At 34.6% G+C, this 23,140-nt stretch overlaps 2 protein-coding genes across 2 annotated transcripts in view; both read left to right on the top strand.

Moving 5' to 3' along the window:
- The window catches only part of LOC140438057 (ankyrin repeat domain-containing protein 17-like), a 126,441-nt gene that overhangs the window by 80,156 nt on the left and 23,145 nt on the right, over nucleotides 1–23,140 (top strand). Inside the window, 3 exon segments of the mRNA XM_072527769.1 lie at nucleotides 100–288; nucleotides 1,535–1,688; nucleotides 15,193–15,608. Of these exon segments, the coding sequence (XP_072383870.1) occupies nucleotides 100–288; nucleotides 1,535–1,688; nucleotides 15,193–15,608 (759 nt within the window).
- On the top strand, nucleotides 7,169–9,091 carry LOC140439103 (uncharacterized). The gene has a single exon (XM_072528792.1). It carries the CDS (start codon nucleotides 7,422–7,424, stop codon nucleotides 8,886–8,888), a length of 1,467 nt encoding a protein of 488 aa, XP_072384893.1. The 5' UTR covers nucleotides 7,169–7,421; the 3' UTR covers nucleotides 8,889–9,091.

Here is a 23,140-nt window from a genome sequence, read left to right as displayed (position 1 = left end):
TTGACTGCCAACGTCCCGAACCAGCTCAGTTAAAATTACACAGTAGTTAGATAATTATATTTAGATTTTAAGTGTAGAAATATAAAAAATATGATCTAGGTGCGGACGCAGCCCCTCGAATTCGAAGATGAAGTTTTTATGGCAAACGCCGCAGCTGTGGATTTTTTAAACAAGGATGAGCCCAACAACTCGCTCATAGACTTCATTAAGAACAGGAAAAAACAACAATTTAGCGGGAACGGTGAGGAGGGATCGAGCCAGAAACAACAAATTCTCGAGGAATTACATGTAAGCATGAAGAAATTTTAACAGATCACCATCTTTCAGACACCATCTCATGTCGCTTAAAACCGGTACTTACTGTTATTGAGCGTCTATTGACGGTCAAAATGATTCAATTGAGCAGCTATACCGTATGTTTTGTACAGTTATTTGCTATACTTAGAAATCATTCACTATAGGAAGTCCATAGGTCCAAGAATATCGAACTGGCGAATATTTTTGTCATATTTATTTTATTAGTCTATCCTTAGGCAATATTCTGAGCAATCATCATCATTCAGCCTTCTGCGTCCAAAGTTGAACATAGGTCTCTTCTAATATCTTACAGTTCTTTCGATCTTGAGCTTCGTACAGCCAATTCCCAGCTATTCTTTTGGCTTCGTCTGTCCATCGTGTAGGTGGTCTACCCCTATTTCTTTTGTCAGCTCGTGGTCTCCACACTGCAATTTTTGGGTCCACCGCCCGTCATTCATTCTGGTCACATTGCCCGTCCAATTTCACTTCAGCCATGTTATACGCTCTATGACATCTGTGACGCCTGTCCTTATTTCTTCGTTTCTAAGTCTGTCTCTGAAAGTCAGTGCAAGTAGCGAGCGTTCCATTCTTCTTTCGGCTACTCTTGAGTTTGGTTGGTACAATTCTATGATACTTATACCATTTTTCCATTTTTTTTTTCAAGATCTAAGTTTTACTTAACAACTCTTCGTTATTACCAATGTGTGTAACTATTAACTTCTTAAATTCTTTTTACCTCACCATATTTCGTTTTTTAACATTGATTTTTTTAAGACCATATTATCTCTTTCTGTAGAACTGTTTCAAAAGTCGTTCTATTCGCTCCAAACTATCAAGAATTTTGCAGTGTCATCGGCCTATTTCAAAAATTGACCAGTTTTAACTCAGCCACAAAATTAAGCTTGTATTAAAAGTAAACTTTTTCTGCCAACGTTAAAACACACACAATTTTCTTGTGTACGAGTTTTCGTACTTGCTTAAACAATTAGATTAAGATTTTTAAAGAAAATGTTATATATGAAATCTTTCACTTACTTAATTTGGAAGACGCGTCATTTTTGTGCACGAACTACGACTCAACGACTCACCACTACCATATTGTAAGAAAAGAAGAACGAATATCATCACATTAACTCATATTATGAATATACTAACTGGTATTTTATGGGTTCCAAGGGTATTTGTTTAAATTAGGGATTGTATTTCTAACAAATATTGATCTATATATTTCTCTTAGCGAGTGGAAAGGGATCTTCATGGCAAAACGCAAGCTCATAATCACGTTTTTCAATACGGTATATCTCAAGAACAGTGTCCTTCTGCTACTAACAATAACACACTGCCTCACATGCTGAATATCGACATCGCTATGCAACAACAAAAGCAGCAAGGTAAGCAAATGTATTTATATATTTTTGTGTCAATTTATATACAAGAGATCTGAAATTGCATTTATTTCTAGAGTGTGTCGTACAGTAAGGTTATTATTCTCTGTATTTGAAATATCTTTAATCGAAGATATTTTTCACTTAGTTTTCGGTATGAACCGCGTCGAATTTGAGTATATCGAGCTTTCGACTTCCTCTCTGAAGGCTTCATCAGCGCTTCCGGTTTCAGTCTCCTGAATTCCTAAAATCACTTCACTTGTACACTGTTCACTGTTCATAGTAGTGCAGTGAACACTAATATTTTTTAATAAGCCTTGGATAAAATCTGGGGTTAATCAATTCAATATATTCCAATGTTCTGTAAACTCCAAACAGACACTATTCTTTACCTTTGAGCACTTACTTACTAAATAAATGTTTCCTTTTGGGAAATTATTTTACATAAGTGATGAATTCGACCGTTACTTGATGGAACTTCATTTTATCTAAAAATAAAACGTTGAAAACTTTTGTCTTCAACACTTCTACAAAATTTATTATAATTTATGTTCACTACAGCTGTTTCGGCAGAGTTACATTCTGAAATGATCTATTTTTGGTATGCGTTTACACTTAATAGTCTTCAACTGAATGTTAAGACCTTTAATCTGAATGTGAAAAATTTGAAATTGGTAATTAAAAGAATGATTATGATCTAGAAGGTGAAGTGCATATGTAAAATCTATTTTTCTATTTTTGAAAGCCCTTTTGTGTTCTGCTATACGTTTGGTAAAAGTTCTACCAGTTTGACCGATGTAAGTTTTTGGGCAGTAACCACATTTAAGTTTGTATACACCACTAAGTAAGTGCTTTTTCTTTTGGCTCTTATCGGTGTTAATATATTTGCCTAAGTTGTTGTCTGTTTTGAAAGCTTGTTATTTCTTTCTTTTTTATGTCTGACTATTTTTGTTGATATCTTACCTGTACCTTCTGCTCGATTTACAGGCAAGATATCAACAAAAATAGCCGAACACGTGAAAAAGAAATTAATAACACCAGCTTTTAGAACAATCACCAACTTAAGCAGATATATTAAGAACAAGAGCCAAAAGAAAAAGCACTTAATGGTGTATACAAACTTAAATGTGGTTACTGCCCAAAAACTTACATCGGTCAAACTGGTAGAACTTTTAACAAACGTATAGCGGAACACAAAATAAAACGTATAGCAGATAATAAATTATAATAAATTTTGTGGAAGTGTTAAAAACAAAAGTTTTCAGTGTTTTATTGTTAGTTATTTAACAATTTAGGTTTTAATTATACAAATATCTCAACTATGAGGAATTTTAATTAAACAAAAATATTTTGTAAATATTTGCAATTTCAGATCTCTTGTATAGAACATTTAATATTGCAAGAAACATTTATTTACATCTTAACTATTACAACTAAGACACTATGCATATGAAATTTTTTACGACTAAAAAATTATGAGGTTTTGACACATTTATGCTATCGAATGCGCTGAAGATTTGTCTATAGGAACCAGATGGGGTCATTTAGAGCTATAATTTACCGAATCGCTTTGGTTCAATTTTTTAGGCGTATCTCATTGAAATAAACAGTTTTTATCTCTTGGTAATTTTTCGATAAGATGCTTAAAAAAATGCTTGCTTTTTGATTTATTTGCAATTTTTTGTTGAAAAAAAAAATTGCTTAGTGATTTTTGTGATTTTTTTTCTAAATAACTACTAGGTGAATTGCAACAGTCCATACATATATTACATTCTTGAAAAAGTAGATAGAGAAGATACATTATATTACATACATACACTCACGATTATAAAATCCAGGTCACCTTGAAAATCAGCGATGTTTCGTTGTTTCGCGGTTTCCTTTGTAACAAAGAATTCCAATAGTGCCGATTTCGCGGAAAAGTGTATACTTCCCAAAATGAATAGTACCTGTAACTGCCGGTTGTTTTAAATGTCTCATTTGTGCTTCGACTTTCTGTTCAAACGCAATGAACAAACGTTTATTATTGCCACCATTAGTGTTTATTAGTGTTTATTATTGTTTATTTTTTGCCAGAAATGCCTTTGACTGTTGTTGAAACGGCACGAATGGTTGCGCTTGTGGAAGACGGTCACATTCAACGGCAAGAGACGGGTTTGCTAACCAGAAGACCTGGCTCTGGACGAAAAAGAACGACCACGGCACGAGATGACCGTTTCCTCGTGTTTCAGGCTTTACGAAACCGGACCTCTACTGCGGTTATGCATCGAAATCGTCTACAGGAAGTACGAAATCGCAATGTTAGCGTTGCCACAGTTAGGAGAAGACTTCTTTCTTCTGGACTATCTTCTCGGGTAATGGCTACAGAGCTGCCACTTCGCCGGGCGCATCGAGTTGCACGACTAGCTTTTGCTCGACAATACGCGCATTGGAGGAATTAACGATTGGAGCAAAGTGTTATTCTCAGATGAATCCCGTTTCTGCCTAACTGCATTGCCTGCACTGCCTCTCTTACATTGCATCTGGTGGAGGCTCCATCGTGGCTTAGGGAGGTGTGTATCTTCCGACTTCCGCACAGAATTACCGTTCATCGAAAATGGGTCTTAACTGCACGAATGTACATTACGGAGATTCTGGAAGAACATCTTAGGCCAACAATGGCATAGCTTGGAGAAGACGCCGTTTTTATGCAGGACAACGCGCGACCGCATGTTGTCAGGATCACTATGCAATACTTGGACGAGGTTGGAATTACGAGGTTACCCTGACCAGCTAGGTGTCCGGACCTGAATCCCATCGAACATCTCTGGGACGATTTGAAAAAACGTATTCAAACCCATACACCTCCTCATAACAACGCACAGGAGCTTAAGGATCTGTTAGTGAGAGAGTGGAATAACATACCACAACATATAATCCGGAAAAAAATTGAGAGTATGCCCCGTCGTCTGCAAGAGGTTATTAGAGCAAGGGGAGGCAATATACGATATTAGTCACTGATGTTTTACCTCGTTCTGTATTTTCCATTTTTTTTTGTGTCTGCTTTAACAAGAATTTGGTTTGTTTTCTGCTTTTTCAATAAAAACAATAAAAAACCGTGTTTTTTTCTTTCAAAATAAACATTGATGACAATAAAAAATACATTAGCCTAAAAAACTGTTTTCATCTTTTATTTTTTTTTTCGCGCATTGAAACAAAAACATCCCAGCCATGTTTGTTTTTTTTTTCTCCAAACATTGTTATTACCATTATTTTTGTTAGTTTGATTCGGGTACCAAATTTTCAGTGCTGTAAAACATAGATGTAACTAAATGTTTCTAAAGTTTTTCTACTTTTTTCTAAAGTTTTTATGTATGCATGTTTTTGTATGTTGCATGTTAATTGTGTTTTTGTCTACATTTTTACAATTAGTGCCTTTGAATGTATTGAACGTATTTTCTTGAGCCAATAAAGTTAAATAGTAATTCATTTGGTATGTAGGTTTTAATCCTTAGTAATGTATTGAATTTCATTATAACTTAGGTAAAATAAACATATTTGTCGTTCAACGTCAAGGTTGGTATTAAATTAAGGCCCTTAATTCGTATGTCGATTTAGGTGTTTTTATCGTCCAACTTAGAAAACTATAGACCAAACAGCTTATTGAACCACATCTATAAAATGTTTACCCGAATAATTACGAAAAGTTGGATTTCTACCAGCCCCCAGAACAAGCTGGCTTCCGCTCAAAATTCGGAACTAACGATCACCTACAAACAGTAAAAACCTTAATAGAAAAATCGATAGAATATAACAGATCACTGATACGTATCTTCGTAGACTTTCACAAAGCCTTTGATACCGTGGAATTAGGCAGCATCATAACTGCTCTGAACAATAGTAGAATAGACTACCGGCTTACAAAGTTAGTACAAACATTGTACCAAAACGCCACAATGCGTGTAAAACTACATAATACCACAAGAGAAATTCATATAAAGCGAGGTGTGAGACAGGGCGACACTCTCTCACCTAAATTATTTATAACGGTCGTCGAATACGCCTTTAAAATGCTAAAGTGGGAAAATAGAGGAATAAAAATAGACGGGGAAATGCTCAACCATCTGCGTTTTGCTGACGATATAGTACTTAGAAAAAGAATTAGAAAAAGTATCTTCAACAATAATAGGTCTAAACATGAACATCAATAAGACCAAATTTATGACAAATTTGGTTCCCAGCGAACACCTAACCATCCAAAATCAAGTGGTAGAATTGACAGAATAGTACATATATCTCGTTCATGAAATCAGGATAAGCAAGGATAATCAAACCTGTGAATTTCAACGACGAATAATACTTGCTTGACATTTGACCAATGCGTTCTTCCTATTATGACATACGGAGCAGAAACTCTCACTCTCACAAAAACAACAGCACTAAAAATGCGAATGACACAAAGGCGCATGGAAAGATCGATTCACGGCGTGACAAAAAAAGACAAAATAACGAACCAAGACCGAACCTAAGGAAAATAACAGGTATCACTGATATCGTCGAACCAAGCTGAAATGGAGTTGGGCAAGTCACATAGCGAGACTAAAAGACTCAAGATGGACCAGAAAACTAATTGACTTTCGCCCAAGAGAAGACAAACGCAGCAGAGGACGACCACCAACACACTGGATGGACGAAATTAAACGAATATCCAAGAAATGGCAACAAGACGCACAGACCGTGAAGAGTGACGAAAAATGGGAGAGACCTATATCCAGCAGTGGATAGAAGAGTCACTTAGGTCACTAACCTAAAAAAATATCAAATCTCGATTTGAACTTTCATGCACTTTCATGCTTCTTCAGTGCTTCATTGTGTGTTGCGTGCGGGAAAAAGATAAATAGATAGGGAGATAGACGAAGAGAAAGGGAGAGCGAGAGCAGAGAGAGATATATGGAAATATAGAGAGATATAGAGAAAGGAAGAGATAGATGGAGTGAGAGAGAGAGGGGAAATGGATAGATAGAGAGGAAGAGAGATAGAGAGAGCGAGATAGATAGAGAGATATGGAGCGAGTGCGGGATAGATAAAGGAGAGAGATTGGTAGATAATGAGCGAGATAGAGATATATAAGAAACGAGAGAGAGAGAGAGAGAGAGAGAGAGATAAGGAGCGAGAGAGATGGATATGGAGCGAAACACCCACAGATTACTAAAAAGTTTTGTAGTTAGCTAAAAGAAAACTCGAAAGAAACGCTGAATATAAAAAATGACCCATTAATCATAACTTGAAAGTGTCTAAAAAAACTAAAGGTGTGATATTTGTGGAACGGAAAACAAAGACAAATTTTACTAATTTGCAAATAGCGGAACAATATGTGCTATGAGTAATCATATATAGATACTTATAGATACTCGACTAACAATTTTCACCGAGTTCTTGGCTCGGTAAATTATGTCTTTCGAGGATCTTCAATAACACGCTTAGTTTGATATAAGTATATGACTTAATATTTTCAACACAACACACTAATAATGTTACTAGAATTAAAATTTTTTATGGCAGTTCTGCTGAGGCAGCCAAATTGACTGCGAATTTTAAAAATGGTTTTAAAATACTCTACTAAACGTCAAAACATCTGTCAAAAAGTTGATACCGTCAAAACATTTACAGATTTAATCATTATTTTAATGACATCGTATCTAAAAGTACAAAGAAGTGAATGTGGTCGTGTCTCAAAATTATAGTGAACTATAAAGTGGAATGGACAAATCTTCAAAGCCAAAAAGATCAAAAAACCCCAAAGAAAATAAACTAGATTTAGAGTTTCGTCAAATCTTGTGTGTAATAAAACAATTCATACCGTACGTAAATTCAAACTCCCATTTGTCTGCATATCGTAGTTGGTTAGAAAAACTTAGTTCTGTAGAAACGGAAAAAGCTAATAGGAATAGGTACTTGATAGAATTAGCTAAACAAATTAAAGATAACGTTCTAGGTTATCCTTTTCACCAAAAACCATCTGGTGTGGATCTGGAACAATTTACGGATCCAGAAAGTGATGTAGAACCGACTGAAGGAAGTAATTCAATATTAGGCGATGTTATTTGTAACACTAACAATATATCTGCAGTTTCTTCTTTTATAATGCCAACAGAATACAGCCAAAAATATTTACCAGGACAAGGCAATGTAGAAAATAATCTCACAAATCATGTAAATTCTCCAAAAATGCCCGAAGAAAGTTCTTGGTTGGATCTAACCGATGAGAGCCAAACATCAATTCACGTGACTCAATTTAACGGTTCTGGCGATTCTAAAAAAGAAAATAAAATTCATCAATTGGAAGATGATACAACGAACAAAGAATTAATAGATGTTAAGGTTCCACTAAAGAACACAAATTTCGTACCTGCCGATTGGAAAGACACTATAGAGGCTCTACAAATGAGGCTAACAGAAACTTTGAACCAAAACGAGGAACTGAAACGTATGCTTGAATCGCAAAATACTGCTTTATCTTACGAGGTTAAAGCCAGAGAAGAAGTCGAAGAGAAGCTGAAGAAATCGTCTGAACTGTTTGAAAGACAAAGTGAAATAATACATGTTAGAAACGAAGAGGCGTTTAAAAAGTTTGAAACTTCGTTTCAAATGGAATTGAATGATGTCCATCATAGCTACCAAATACGCATGGAAGAGATGAAGTCCAACTATGAGGCAAGAATTTCTGAGATCAAATTAGAATTCGAGAATGACAAGAAAGCAAAAGACCAAGAAATATGTCGTTTATCAGAGATAATACATCAACAATGCACAAGAATGTCCAATGAGATCACCTCTCTTAAAACACACGTGGAAAATACATTTAATCATAAACCAGAAGACAAAATCATCTTGCTTCAGAAATGTATATCAAAGATGAACAAGTTTTACCAAAAATCCGAGAAAGAGTATTTGAAACAAATAGAAAAGCTCAAACAAGACATCGAGTTCAAAGATAAACTTCAGTTGATCCAGATGAAAACGCAGCATGCAGAGTTAACGGTGCAATCTAGCGTCGAGCGGCAAAACCACATCGACGATATCATCAATAATTTAGAGGTTAAGTACATAAAAATGTTGGAAATGCACGAAAAGCAAGTCATGGAGAGTAAGAAGGTTGACGATGAACGACTGCAGTATTTAAAAGATTTGTTAGACAAACATAATATATCCTTTAAAGTGTTTTAAGAAAACGAAGCAAATAAAATGTACAATAATAAAAATGTTAAGGTCATTTTGTTATTGGTTCTCAAAACTCCACATCATCATCATGACATCTACATTCCTGGCGGAGTGATTGCCGTCCTCTTTAGGTTCTTCCGATTCACTTGTCACGCATTAACAGTTTGGTTTTACAATTGGTTGTGTGACTTGGCGTCCGCTACAATATTTCTCCTTTCTTTCCTGTTTTTGCTCATATTTTTTCATTCTCGAACTGGTTCTTTCATCTCGTTTTCATCTTCCTCGTGGTCTGCCTAATACTGGTCTCCATTTGGTAGTTTTCTTGAAAACTGCTTCTGGATTTCTCCTTTCTAGATGTGCCATCCATCTGAGTCTCTGTGCCTTGACAAATCTGACGGTGTCTTGCCCTTTCTAAAGTTCTCTTACTTCGTAGTTCATCATTGAATGATGAACTACATCTCTGAATGATTTTTCTCTCTAGGATCCTCAGTCTTTCTTCATCTTTCTGTGTCAGGCACATTTTTCAGCACCATATATGATTCCTGGTCTAATTGCCATTCTGTAAATTTTCCGTTTAGTATTTTGAGTAAATGTGTTTAAATTGTACCTATCCATGTGCCTCAAAAGGAAAATCTTTGACTTACTTTTTACTTTTTCCTGTCTGGATCCGACTACAGTTTTTATATAAAGGGGTAGGCTTCATACAACCGGTAATTATTCTACATGTTTCATTTAACGCCGTGGTGACTTGTTGGGCGTGTCTAGATCTACCCCGGACGGGACAAGCATCTGTTGAGAAACATAAGGCCTCAGCTGTTGTCTTCAAGACCTGGGGGTGTGCACCTAACTTGCTCCCTACAAGTTTCCGGAGAAGGTTGTTTTTCGTAGAAACCTTTTGTCTTGTGCTCTGACAGTGGAATTTTTACGTTAGTGACCGGTCTAGTATTACTCCAAGATATTTAGGCCTATCAGTATGTTTCAAGCGTTGTCCCTCCCAAGAAACATTCAGTTTTACATGCGCCAGTTGGTTGTTGAGATGGAATGCACATACTTGGGTTTTAGTAGGGTTTGGCTTTAATGAGTTTTGTTTGTATTAAGTTCACATCATGTTTACAGCCTCTTCCATTGTCGACTCTACTTGTGTGAGTGTTTTCCCCTTTACGGCTATACCAAGGTCGTCAGCGTAGACAAAACTCTCAGTCTGAGGGTGCATTGGTTGGTCGTTGGTGTAGATGTTAAATAAGGACGGCGCCAGAACGCTTCCTTGAGGTAGGCCATTTATTTGGGTTCTCCATCTGCTCTTTTTTCCATTTAGCACAACGTAGAAACGTCTATTACACAACAGTGATCTAATGATATTTATCAGGTCATAGTCAAGCACAGTGTTATAGATCTTAGTTAGCAAGGTTCTGTGGTTTATCGTATCATAGGCCGCTGTGAGGTCTATCAAGGCTACTCCCACTATCTCTTTCTGCTCAAATCCCTCCTCTATGTATTCTGTTAGGTTCAGCACTTGGCCTGTGCATGATTTATCTGGTCTGAAGCCGGCTTGTTGTGGGATTAGTTTTGCATCTAATGTTTCCTGGATGGATCGGGACTATATTTTTCACTTGTTTCCAATTCATCAGCAAATTTTTCCCAGTTGGCTTTTTTGAAATTAAACCTTCGTTTGAAAGGGATTTTGGGACCTTTAATGGCGCTGTATACGGTTATTCCCACGGGCCTATGTTGCGTCTTCGGTATAGGCTTATATACCTTCCTAACGCAACGGTCCTCTAAAGACATGCTGATGAAGGTGAGATCAAGGTTGTTACCTTTCTTCCATATTTTGCTCTGGAACAAATAGGGCAGTTTTGGGTCATGTAGAAGTGCCAGGTTGTTTTGTTCAGCCCACGATTCCACAAGATCTCCATTTTTATCAGTTAAAGCGTAGCCCCAATGAACATTATGACTATTAAAATCACCGAGAATGAATCTGGTTTTTTGAGAACCGAAATTTTTTGGAGGGGAGAAAACAAAGTCTCTCCAGGGTGGTTTATACACAGATGTCACTATGCAGGCTCCTATTTCGACGGTCAGAATTTCAATGTCGTTGTAGCATGTTTTTTTAGCTGATGTTACATCAATATCTCTTCTCACGAAGATGGCGTTTCCATGTTTTGCACTTGATTGTTCAATGATAAGCTGCATTCCCTCAACGCTAGGTATATGTGCTGATATGTCACGGTGAGCCTCTTGTACACATAATATATCACACTTGTGGATTTTACACAGTTCAGACAAAATTTCCTGTTTATTACAAGTAATACCCTCAATGTAGTGTAGGCTCTGAGAAGAGCCGTTGATTCTCGTTACTTTGTTGGGACAATCTTTGACAAATGTGTGTTACCTGTACTTACTTATGGAGCGGAAATATTAACACTCACACAAAACTCTACGGAGTTGAGGAGACCACCAAACAGATGGACTGATGATCTGATAGACGCTCCTTGATAGACCCATTGGTCAGAGGAGAAGATCCATTCCTTGATAACATCGATGAAGACATGAGAGATATGGGAATGCGTTCTTGGCGGAGGAAGGCGATGGATAGGGACGACTGGAGAGAAATTCTTGAGGAGGCTACGATTTACACAGGTTTGTAAAGCCAGAATGATGATGATGATACATCTACAGTTTGGTGATTTTTTTTATATAAAAGTAACAAAAAAGAAAATGATATGTAACAAAACAAAATAATGACTAGAAATAGAAGATAATGAAAAAAATAAGGTCGCTCTACACTTGCCATGTGAGATTTAGCAGCCATGTCATCAATGTCTTTTGTGATTGAAAATATAAATCTGGAAAAGAAAGAGTAACTTATACCTCTTGAGGATATATTTCCATGTATAAACAACCATACTATTTAGGTAAATGACAGCGATGATGGCTTTGAGGAAGCACATATGAACATTATTTGCGTTTACGTCACCGTTAATTTCTTTTAACAACTGTATCAAATGCTATAGAAGTTATTGCGCTATTTTGGATTTACCGGAATGGCTTTTAAATTGTTCAATGGAATTTTTGTACAGAATTATGATCTATTTTGGTACCTAGTACGTGTTGTTGCTCTATTTATAACAAACCGATATAAAACAGCCTTTTTACCATCAGTGAATTCAATTCTTGTAGTGCTTTACCAGTCTGTGTAATGCATGTAGTTTTAGGTGACTAAACAAATATTGTGTTCAAGTAAAAATTGCTAAAAGTATGATCGAAATTATTGTAAACACATGCATAGTCATTGTTGTTTAATTATTTTAATAGTATTTTTAAAATCTAACTATAAATTCACGATACAGATACAGAACAAAGATAAGGTAATATTGTAAATAATTTCTTACGTAATAATACAAGATATGCAAAGATTAATATAATTATTCCTGAGTGTACATTATTTTTGTCTACACTTTATTTGGTATCGAGAGGGAGTTACAACCACGTATTATGCATATAAAGTACTTACAAAGTGAACAAATATGTATTAATAAGTTTCTATAAACATTTCAATTTGAACCGAATTCTTAAAGCTTCTAACACTTTCGAATTTATTGGCATTAAAACACACTAGCTCTTTTGTTCAAAACTTTGTCAAAACTAATTACGGTATCTGTTAGAATCAGCTCTATTTATTGTCATCTTATACTCTTTGCTACTACCATCATTATCTTTCATCATCTTCACCTTTGCTGTGATAACCAGACCATCTGCATATGTTATTACTTGAAGCGGATTTGTGAAAATGTTTTTGTTTATTATTGTTCACTTCTATTTATGCCAGTCCGAAATAAGTATCTAAGAAACAAGATTTTTGTATGCTTCTACCACCTCATCTGACGTCTTGAAACGTTTACCGTTTGTTCATGATTTTCGAGAACGCAAAGAAATCACACGGTGCCAAGTGAGGACTGTATGCAGGATGGTTCACCAAATCGATGGTTTTTGCCTTAAAATACGAGCCTTTGGTACAAGAGGATGTTTTTGTTGCGGATGCAGTTATTTTTGCGGAGTTGTTATATGTTGTTTAAATTCATGCATTAACTTAAAAAAATAGTTTAGTGAAGCCTTCCGTTAAATTTAAATCACTGGACAATAGTAATGAACAGTAGTGCTCGGTTTTAGTTTTGGTTTTGCGTCACGTCGTTTGTTTTATGTTAAGTAACTTTATAGTTTATGTAATAACTAAAAGACTTACATGTTTTTACCTAAAACTACTAAAAAACTAATTGCTTTTGAACCGATGATGCTTTAAAAAAGTATAAAGCGAAACGCATTCAATGAAATCAAGGAAGTAGCTGACTTTTTTATTTGCCAACATAAATGACCTATTAGACCTCTGAATTCACCTGTTAAATACACCTTGTATATATATAGAACGTAAATTTTTCAGCTGGACGTAGGTAATATACATTGAAGTAAGTGTGGCAACTGCGCTTTCTCAAGCCCACCACTGTCGTCAAGGCCGCAGACGTTTTAACTTTTAGTATCAATTAAGACTCTATTGGGAGTGTATAGAGGGAGTTAATTCTGCTACGTAAATAATTTAAATTTATTGAAATGCAGTTAAAAACCTTTGAAAAATTTTATTCACCACCAAAAAACGAAAAAGTATTATTCTAAATGTAGTTAAACACAAATAAATAATTTATTTAACTATATTGAAACACAAACAATACATTATACTGTATAAGGTTCAAATATACCACTTTCTTTTGCAAGACAACAACCTAGTCTGTGATAAACTGCTTGTCGTACCTTTGCAAGCTGTTGTGACTTAATTGTAGCACATGCATTTTTTATTTTATTTTCTAAATCAACTAGATTATATGCCCTCTCAAGATGGCGGATTTAATATGTCCCCATAAAAGAAACCCATGAGAACCAAATCGGGAGATCCATTTAATTTAGCTTGATCCGCTTATAATGCGACGCTGAAAAATTTTGTTTAAATAATGTCTCAGGACACGCGCAGTATGAACAGAACAGTCATCCTGTTAATACCAGACATCTTCTAAACGTACATCTGAGAAATTCTGAATATCCGAAATAAAGTTATTTTCTAAAAGGGCAAGATATTTAGCTGACTTCATAACTTTTTCAATGAAAAATGGACCAATTACATGGTCGCCTAAAATGCCTGTCTACATATTAAGTTTTTGAGGGCATTGCGTCCGATGTACAATACTTAGATGTGCATTTTCCTGAGACCAATACCGCGTTCTGGATGGATTGTGATGATCTCGTACTGAAAATGTCTATTCATCGGTGAAAAGGACATTTTTTTGTAAAATTATCATTTTCGTGAGATGCACGAAACTCCATTCTACGAAATTGATCTCCGGGAAACAGCTTCTGAGTTTTTTAATATTTAAAACTATTAAAGCCATATTTTCTTTTAACTTTATTAACTGTGATATGGTATGCGAGACTTCCAACTCCTCGGCGATACTTCTAGTCGCTTTGGAGTTATCTACCTCAATGGTAGCGCAAATACTTTCATCTCTCCTTTGGATTATCTGCTGTCTTTTCGGGGACATCTTTTTTCTTTTGTGACATTTTATACAATCTTGTAAACAATAATGTGTTTCAAAACTATTTACAATATTTGCAATTTTATTGTTTGTTTACAAGGTATGGGTCTATTTTTGAAAGTACATATTAGCAAATAGATCTACACATTCTGACAAAGAATTGCCTTGATTCTTCTTCTTCTTGATGTGCCTATCCGTTACGAATGGTGGCGATCATCATGGCAATTTTTATCTTATCTGCAGCAGCGCGGAAAAGCTACATAGATGTTGTATTGAACCAGATACTGAGGTTCTTTAACCAAGTGTCAATAAACGATACTCTCCGCTTCACGGTTTCAATTGAAAATAAATTATCAATCACATTGTAGGCTATCGCTTAGTGTGGTGGGATATTGGCATAGACTCGAGAAAGCGCAGTTGCCACACTTACCTCAATGTATATTACCTATGTCCAGCTGAAATATAAATACATTACACGTATCAAAGTTATTCACATAGCGTAAGTGGATTCATTCCCTATACTTTCATTGTACAAGGTCAAAAGTAATTACCATACCAAATAAAGTTCATACCAGCAATGAAAATTAGATCTCTGTACGACTGATAGTACTTAGGACATTTTTGTTTAGTTACTGAATACTTTCATCCACCCGTTTTGTGCATGAACCTTCCCTTTTCCCTTTCCCCAGATACTTGGCTAAGGTCTCTCTGATGGGCTGCCTATATATTATTAGGGTTGGGTACTGGCATGCTGGCAAATACGCTCTTTCCCGGACAAAATCTTCAAGTCCACAATGCTTTCTACACAGGCGGTACTCAATGTCTACAAGCGGGGGCGGCCGCCAAATTGCAAACCGCAGCTGATACCGGCGCTTTCGTTCAACAAAACCAAAAACAGCCGAACTCGCAGCCATCGCAGCAGCAGCAGCAGCAACAACCCTATTATTTCTCGCCGATGCCCAATACCTCTTCGGCCTCCGTCGCTGTCAGCTTAGCCACTGCCAATGGAAGTGTCGCCGCAGCGGGCGGAAGTACGGGCCAACCTGTGACAACAGTAACTGCCGTTTCGACGAATACCAATCAACAGCCTGCTGCTGCCCCCGCCCAGGTTAAGTTCCCGGCGGTCACGTCGCATGCGGACGTCAGTCAGGTTGGTATATTTTTTAATTTATTAACAATATGCAATTTTTATAAAAAAAATTTCATTTTACACCCTAATTTAAGTAAGATTTGGACCACGGATCTAAACGACTCATTAATTATTCAATGCTGCCAAGAAAAACATTTACTTAAGAAAAACAAGGCAGTAAAATATATTAGAAATAAGGCATACTATTATGTTATCACAATTTATTCGTATTTTCTTCTTATTTTGGCGCTGTCCCTGTGCCTTGATGGGTCACGATTGTGTGCTGCACGAAAAAGTTGCTCTACATTCAGTCCTGTAGCTATGCTACAGTTATGAACAAAACAGAAAAGACAGTTATGATTCTATTTCATGTATAGTGCTTCTACAATTCGCGTATACGTATTTCGTCCTTTTTAGGGCTCATCAGAGCACATCAATAGGAAGCATTAAGCATGAAATCAAATCTCTTCCGTTGAAGGAAGTAATAATGAAATAACTTCCTAAAGACGCATACAGTGAAATCTAAAAATAAATTTGTATTTTATATAATTCTTTCCAATTCTATGTTTTATTTATTTATTTAATTTTATTTTTTGTCGGGGAATTATTGAAAATTAAAAACATGTTTCTTTTATTCTAGTCCAGTAGGGAAACCATTTTGACCGATTCGAAAAAACGATCGTTTTGAAAAGAGAATACTAGCCTCACTTTATAACAGTTTTTTTTTTGGGACTCAATTACGAACCTATTATGAAAAACTTATCAAAAAGTTTTCGAGTACATGTCATTTTTGATAGTTACGTAATTTTTTCTTTGGGTTTTTGGGACATTGTGAGTTTCGACCGTAAAAACTTCAATAAAACATTGTTTTTTTGTTTTTATGGGTTCATACACACTCAACTTAATTCCGAAAGAGTAATTTTTTTATTTTTCAGATTGTTCAAACAATGTTCGCAATTATAAAAATGTTTATTTATAGAAACATTTATTTTTTCTTAATATGTAAATAAAACTAGCGGATTTTTCGTCTGTAGCTCGCTCTATTTCAAGAGACGACAATTGATATGTTTTTATAATTATTATTTTATTTGTATTTTTTTACTCTTTGTCGTTCCGAAAACGTTAGTAACTCCATCTATTCGTTTTTAATAATACAATCGCCGTCCTGATTTTTTAAGTACAAATCATTACAGTATTCTTCATAGTTAGTCACCGCGACGTCTGACCAACAGATAAGAAGAACGTTTGCTAGACTGACTAGATGCGACGATGCGAGTATTTCGACAGTAGTAGACCAACAGAGCCGAGCCAGAGTGTAATAGGAATTTAACTTTCGCGCGTGTCAAAGCGGGCGTTGTTTAAAATGAACAGTGAGGTTAGTTATGTAGCAAATCGAAACCACCTGAAGATAATAAGAACAAAGGTGGAATGGATTCCTACAATCAAATGGGTAATTATAAAGTGAAAACAAATCATTATTAAAAAAAAAATAAATGTTCTTTGATAAAGTATTACACATTTCAATAGGTTGTTTCAATAGTTTAAATGTAACATTCAAAAAGTTAATTTTACTTTCTTAATATATTATAATAGGCGAGTTTTCCTCTGCTGGCGCCTTTTCTCGCATCCTAATCTCCAGCGTTTTTTGTCAAAGCAATTTTCACTTTTTAAATATTTTCAGATTTTATTCAGAAATAAAATTCAGATGACTGTATCTCAAGCAGTAGCGCACTGTTTTGGCCCTGTATTTCTTTATTACTCCCTGCTTTTGATGTTATTTGGACTCCCGAGTATTTAAAGGTTTCACTTGATTTTATAGTTCCCATTTCAATTTGTAGGCGTTCTGGTTTTTCTCCTGCAACTAATTACTCGGAATTTTGTATATTATTGTAAGGCCCCACTTGTGTGTACTCCTCTTCCAGTTATAACTCTTGGGAAAAATTGAACACCTAATCACAATCCCATGTGAATCCATGTCAATCAGTGAGTATGACATTTGACATTGTGGAAAAATCAAACTTCCTACAAATTCCCCTAGACTTGCATGAAAACTTGCGGAGAAAATGGCACCGAACCGATTATAGCGCAACTTTCTTGCGTCTTGCAGGTATAATTGCAAGCTGTAAAACGGACTTGAATAAACGTAGAAAAAGTTATTTTGAGCAAAATTTCGATACAATTCTAAAAGTATATGAACCCAAAGCGATATATACAAAGTATTGTTGTTTGGAGGCATCGGCAAGTGGAAATATGTGTAGAAACATGATAGCAATCACTAATAATTTCGGGCTGCTATCAAGTGAAAATTTTTCGAATTGAAAGTTCAGAATTCTATACTTATTGGGAGAAAAATGAGTAAAGGACATGGTAAAAAAATGGAATAATGGAAGAGCTGAAGAAAACTAAATGCATTAGACATAAATAAGACATAAATCAAACAGAAAATACATAAAAATGCGAAAATTTCAAAGGAAATGATGATTTTATAGATAATATTTTCGAAAGAAAAACTATTTTTTGAAAACTATATTTAAAACGAAATCTGTTATCTCTGAAATTCAAATGAACATGTTGTTTGGATGAATACGTCGCCAAATTTGAATCTATAATCAGATACTTAATTAGTAGCATCAGGTTCGAAAGTTGATGAAAGAGAAAAAGTAACTATTTACTTTTGATAAAGCTAGATAATGCCATCACATTATATTAAAACAATGGCAACAAGTATAACCGTGGAATAACCAGAATACTTGAAACTTATCTGAAATCTAATTTTACTTATAATTGGTAAAAGTTTTGCTGGTGAGAGGCCGTAATTAACTGTTAGCGAAGAAGGGTCAAATACTCACAATCCAAATAAATATTTAATGTTAATTTGTGAGTACTTGACACTTTTTGCTAGCAAAGTCAATTATAATTATTATGGGTGTGGACAAAAAGGTCATATAAAAATGATGTTCAAGAAATAAATATTATAACTTCCAATCAGAATCATTATCATTATCAAGATTTCAGAGAAGAAGACAACCAAACTTTCATAACAGGAGAAGGAATATACGTGGAACAACAGAACCCAAGTAGCTCAACATAAAGGCAGACATATAATTTGTAGTATTGAGTGTGCTTGTCGAACAAATGTCCAGCGAGCAAGAAATAATTTTCATCATAGACTCAGGAGCAACTAATCATCTAGTAACCAGTGACTTCAAATCGTTCGTGGTTGATATTTAAAGGGAAATTTCAATTAATATTATCGATGGAACGTCATTGGTGACAAAAAAAGTTCTCTTAGAATTTATTACAAATATAAAAATGCATAAACTTGAAGCATTAATTGTATTCAAACTGGTCCATGATCATTTGTTAGTTGGTAAACTCAGTCGGTTTGGAATTGAAGTAATTTTTAATAAAAATGTAGTTGAAATATAAGCAACTAATTGGGTCCATTTCCAAAGCGGAATAATGAGACATTTAAAAGCAAAGCTTGTTGACCAAGGAAGACGTATGGCGAAAAGCATTCTTTAGAATTCCCTTAAGAAAGCTTATTTTATAATACTTGACTATATTTTTGCATTTTTCTCATTTTTATGGTGGACTTTCATTGTATTTTGTGACTAAATAAACACCCAAGAAGATATTTCGAGTAATTTTTCGATCTAACTATATTCTGGTTTTTTAAGTGTACTCGCAGGTCCGGTAAAGATGTATGGAGTGAGTAACACCGAGGCTTAAGTCCCTATCTCTTGCCGTACTGATTATTTATTGGTCGATTCGGTGCATCAGCATATTCTGGTCTAAGTAGCAGATCCATTTAGATTTTATACTACTATGTTATCATTTTTCTTTTCTGGCCATCTAGATCATCGATCCACTAGAATATTCACAGTAAAATGTGACTTTACATATTCACCTTCAAAATTATCCTCGTTGGTTTTCTCCAGATTAAAAAAAAGTTATTTTAAAAAGTCTGCTCATGCTATATTCAAACATACTCAGTCAGCAACTGATTATACCTTAATTTCAGATCAATTCTACATATCATATCTCCAACATTGAAGAATCTATTCACTGAGATTCAAAACAATTTTGAAATCATGTTAACTCATTGAATAAAATCCACGGAATTCCAAATGTTATGCATTTTAATGACTTGTCAACTGAATTAAGTCAGGAAACAGCAAAATTGTTTACTGAGTCATTTCTCTAATGTCTATCGCTCAGATAAAGTTAATTTAAATAACTTCAATTTTAAAGTAAAAATTTCTGCGGACATTCCATTTATTCAATTGTTTACTTTCTGAAGTCTTTGAGTATAAATGGTTTTAAGGATAAATTGAGGTATGGTCCTGATAATTTTCCTAAATATTTCTACAGTTTAAAGATGTGTCCACAGTTTATCTAAACCTTTACATGCATTATGTAATTTGTCTTTAAGACTTCACACCTTCCCTAGTAAGTGGCGTGACAGTTATATAACTCTCTCTCTCTATCTCTCGCTCTCTCTCTCGTGCTCTCTCTCTCTCTCTCTCTATCTATCGCTCTCTCTCTCTCTCTCTCTCTATCTATCTATCTATCTATCTCCCTCTCTTGATAAAAGTGTTTGTTTGAAAAGTTTCTTTTTATAAAGGGTTCACTCTCGATTCCTGTCTTGGTCAGTTCAGAAGTTCCACAAGTTTCAAATGTATGTCTTCTTATGTTTAACTTAATTAATATTTCTGATGTAATAAAGTTTTGTCAATTTTTGCTATTTGTTGATGACCTTAAGCTAACTAAGCTAACTTAAGCTACTTCAAAGTTTCAAACTTATCTTACTGTCTAAGGATCCATGAAGACCTAACTTCTCTATGTAATAGCTCTCTTTCTAATGGCCTCCTGGCGTTTTGTTATATCCTTTAGTAAATCTAAAACAATCTCTTGGACCATCATTATTAATAGAAGCCTTCTATCAAAAGTGACTGAAATAAGAGATTTTGGAATGTTGTTTGACAGTTTCTTGTCATTTATTCTCCACATCAACAATTTGTCAAATAAAACATACTGCAATGTAGGTTTTATCACAAGAAACTATCGACATCTTCCGGTGCCCACGTATAGAATTTTGTACCTTTATTTCGTCCATAGCATCCTGTATTATGCTTCTATAGTATGGTCACCGTACTATTTTAACCCCATTTACACCATTGAAAAAATTCAAAATAAGTTGCTCCGGATTTGTTTTTATATATTGAACTTGAACCGTGCCTTTGGTGGATCTAAATATCAGTTCCCTAAAAGACTACAGAACTAGATGTAATCTAGTTTTTCTCTATGAACTACTTTACTAAACCACCGACTGTTCTGATTTATTAAGAACAACTTTAGAAGTATTACTAGAATTCTGAGAGACATGCCTTTGGTTTCTACGGTGTGTCCGTAAAGTATGGAAAAAATTCGATATTTCCTAAATGAAGAGCCTTTTTAAAAAAAAATCTAAAACACGCCGATTTTTAAGTTTAATGTTCTACATTTTACAATAAAATTTTGTTATACAAGGTGATACACATTAAGGTGATGACGTCATCGGCTGTTTTTTTTTTAATGTAACACCCTGTATTTTAGGACATTTTTAGATCGATAAAAATGAGCTGATTTCAAAAAAGTATAATACTGGGGGTCTGACGGATATAATTTGAAAGATATGCGCTTAGAAAATTAATTTTTATTGATTTCTAAAATTAATAAATTATAAATAAATTATAATAAATAACTTGAGTAACTTTTAGTAATCCAGTAATTAATACATGACTTTATCTTATATGTTCAATTGTAGCCCTTGTTGTATTTGACAGTAACCCAAACGTTGTACAAATTCTTACCTTGTTTATGGTTTCTTGAGAAATATTGTTTATTTCTTTACGAATTCTTGTTTTTAAGTATTCAATATTTGCAGGTTTCGTTTTATAAACAACATTCTTCGAATGACCCCACATAAAATAATCCAAACGATTGAGGTCTAGCGACCTCGCTGGCCATTCAATATGTTCACGTCTTCCAATCCACCTGTTCGGAAAAATTTCGTTTAGGTGCCTTCGAACATCTACAGCACAATGCGGAGGCGCACCATCCTGTTGAAACCAGGAACTTTCATCAAAACTTCCAGGATTAATTCTACCTTTTGCGGGTATTGTGTATGATGTTCCCGCATCCAGTTGCGGTTTTCTTTTGCCCAGTATCTACAATTCTGACGGTTGACCTCGCCATTTAATGTGAATGTAGCCTCATCAGAAAAAATAATATTTTGAACCAAGAGAGGGTTTCGGTGGCAGTTATACATCATTGTTTCGCAAAATTGTATTCTTTTATCTGGATTATCCAACTAAAGGGTTGCCATTTTTCAAGTTTTATTACTTTGTGTACCGTTGTTTTGCAAACAACGAGATCACAACTAACCTTACCAACATAAGTAGAACATCTAATGTTGTATCATAATTTACAGAGAGACGACCTGATTTGCGTGTATTTTCAACCGTACCAGTTTCCCGAAATTTCTTTTCAATCTTACTTACTGTTGACTGCGTTATGGGTCTTTCTGGATATTTATCATTAAATTACACACTTCCATCTGAGTTCGCGATTTGTCTCCATACCCAATCACATGAGTATTTCAATTCTTTGCTTTACACTCAAATTCATTTCTACTTAAAATTAATTCTAAGCAATAATACAGAACATTCACGAATTAATACAATTATTGTCCTACTTAATTGGTATTGAACGTTACTAAAAATCATTACATTTCACTAAAAACTAGTAGTAGGCTACTTTATGCAATTGGTAATAAATAATTTATTTTCTAAGCGCATATCTTTCAAATTATATCCATTAAACCCCGAGTATTATACTTTTTTGGAATCAGCTCATTTTTGTCGATCTAAAAATGTCATAAAATATAGGGTGTTACACTTAAAAAACTGAAGAGCCGATGACGTTATCATCTTAATGTGTATCACCTTTTATAATGAAATTTTGTTATAGAATGTAGAACATTAAAACTTAAAAATCGACGTGTTTTAGATTTTTTTAACAAGGCTTTTCATTTAGGAAATATCGAATTTATTCCATACTTTACGGACTGTCCACTGTATAAACACTATTACACAAATTATGGCAATTTCTCGCCTATTGACAGAACTCAGGCACTGGGAAATGACTTTAATCTTAAGTGACCTTTAACTTGTAATATTCATTTCATTTTAATAAGATTTTCAAGAAAATTTAATTTATAATAATTTAATTAATTTTTATTTAATCATTTGTTTAACAATAATAATTATTTAATCCAAAGTAATATTAATTATTTAATTAAAAATGGGGGCATCCCGTGAATAAAATAAATAAATAAAATGAATGCTATTCGACCGACTAATTTGTCTATATAATTCTAAAACTCTGACAAAATTCATTATTAACATTATTTTATCTATAATAAATTGCAAAAAAAAGCGCGATTGAACAATATTTAATAATATATAAAATACAAACGTTTTGAAGTGAAAAATTTAAAGACCGAAAAT

This window comes from Diabrotica undecimpunctata, chromosome 4 (assembly GCF_040954645.1).
Source record: "Diabrotica undecimpunctata isolate CICGRU chromosome 4, icDiaUnde3, whole genome shotgun sequence".
NCBI classification, from domain to species: domain Eukaryota; kingdom Metazoa; phylum Arthropoda; class Insecta; order Coleoptera; family Chrysomelidae; genus Diabrotica; species Diabrotica undecimpunctata.
Note: the sequence above shows the minus strand (reverse complement) of the source record. Positions and strands in the feature narration are given on the sequence as shown.

Coding starts and splice junctions, on each gene's coding strand:
- LOC140439103 (XM_072528792.1), top strand. CDS start 7,422: ATGGACAAATCTTCAAAGCCAAAAAGATCAAAAAACCCCAAAGAAAAT.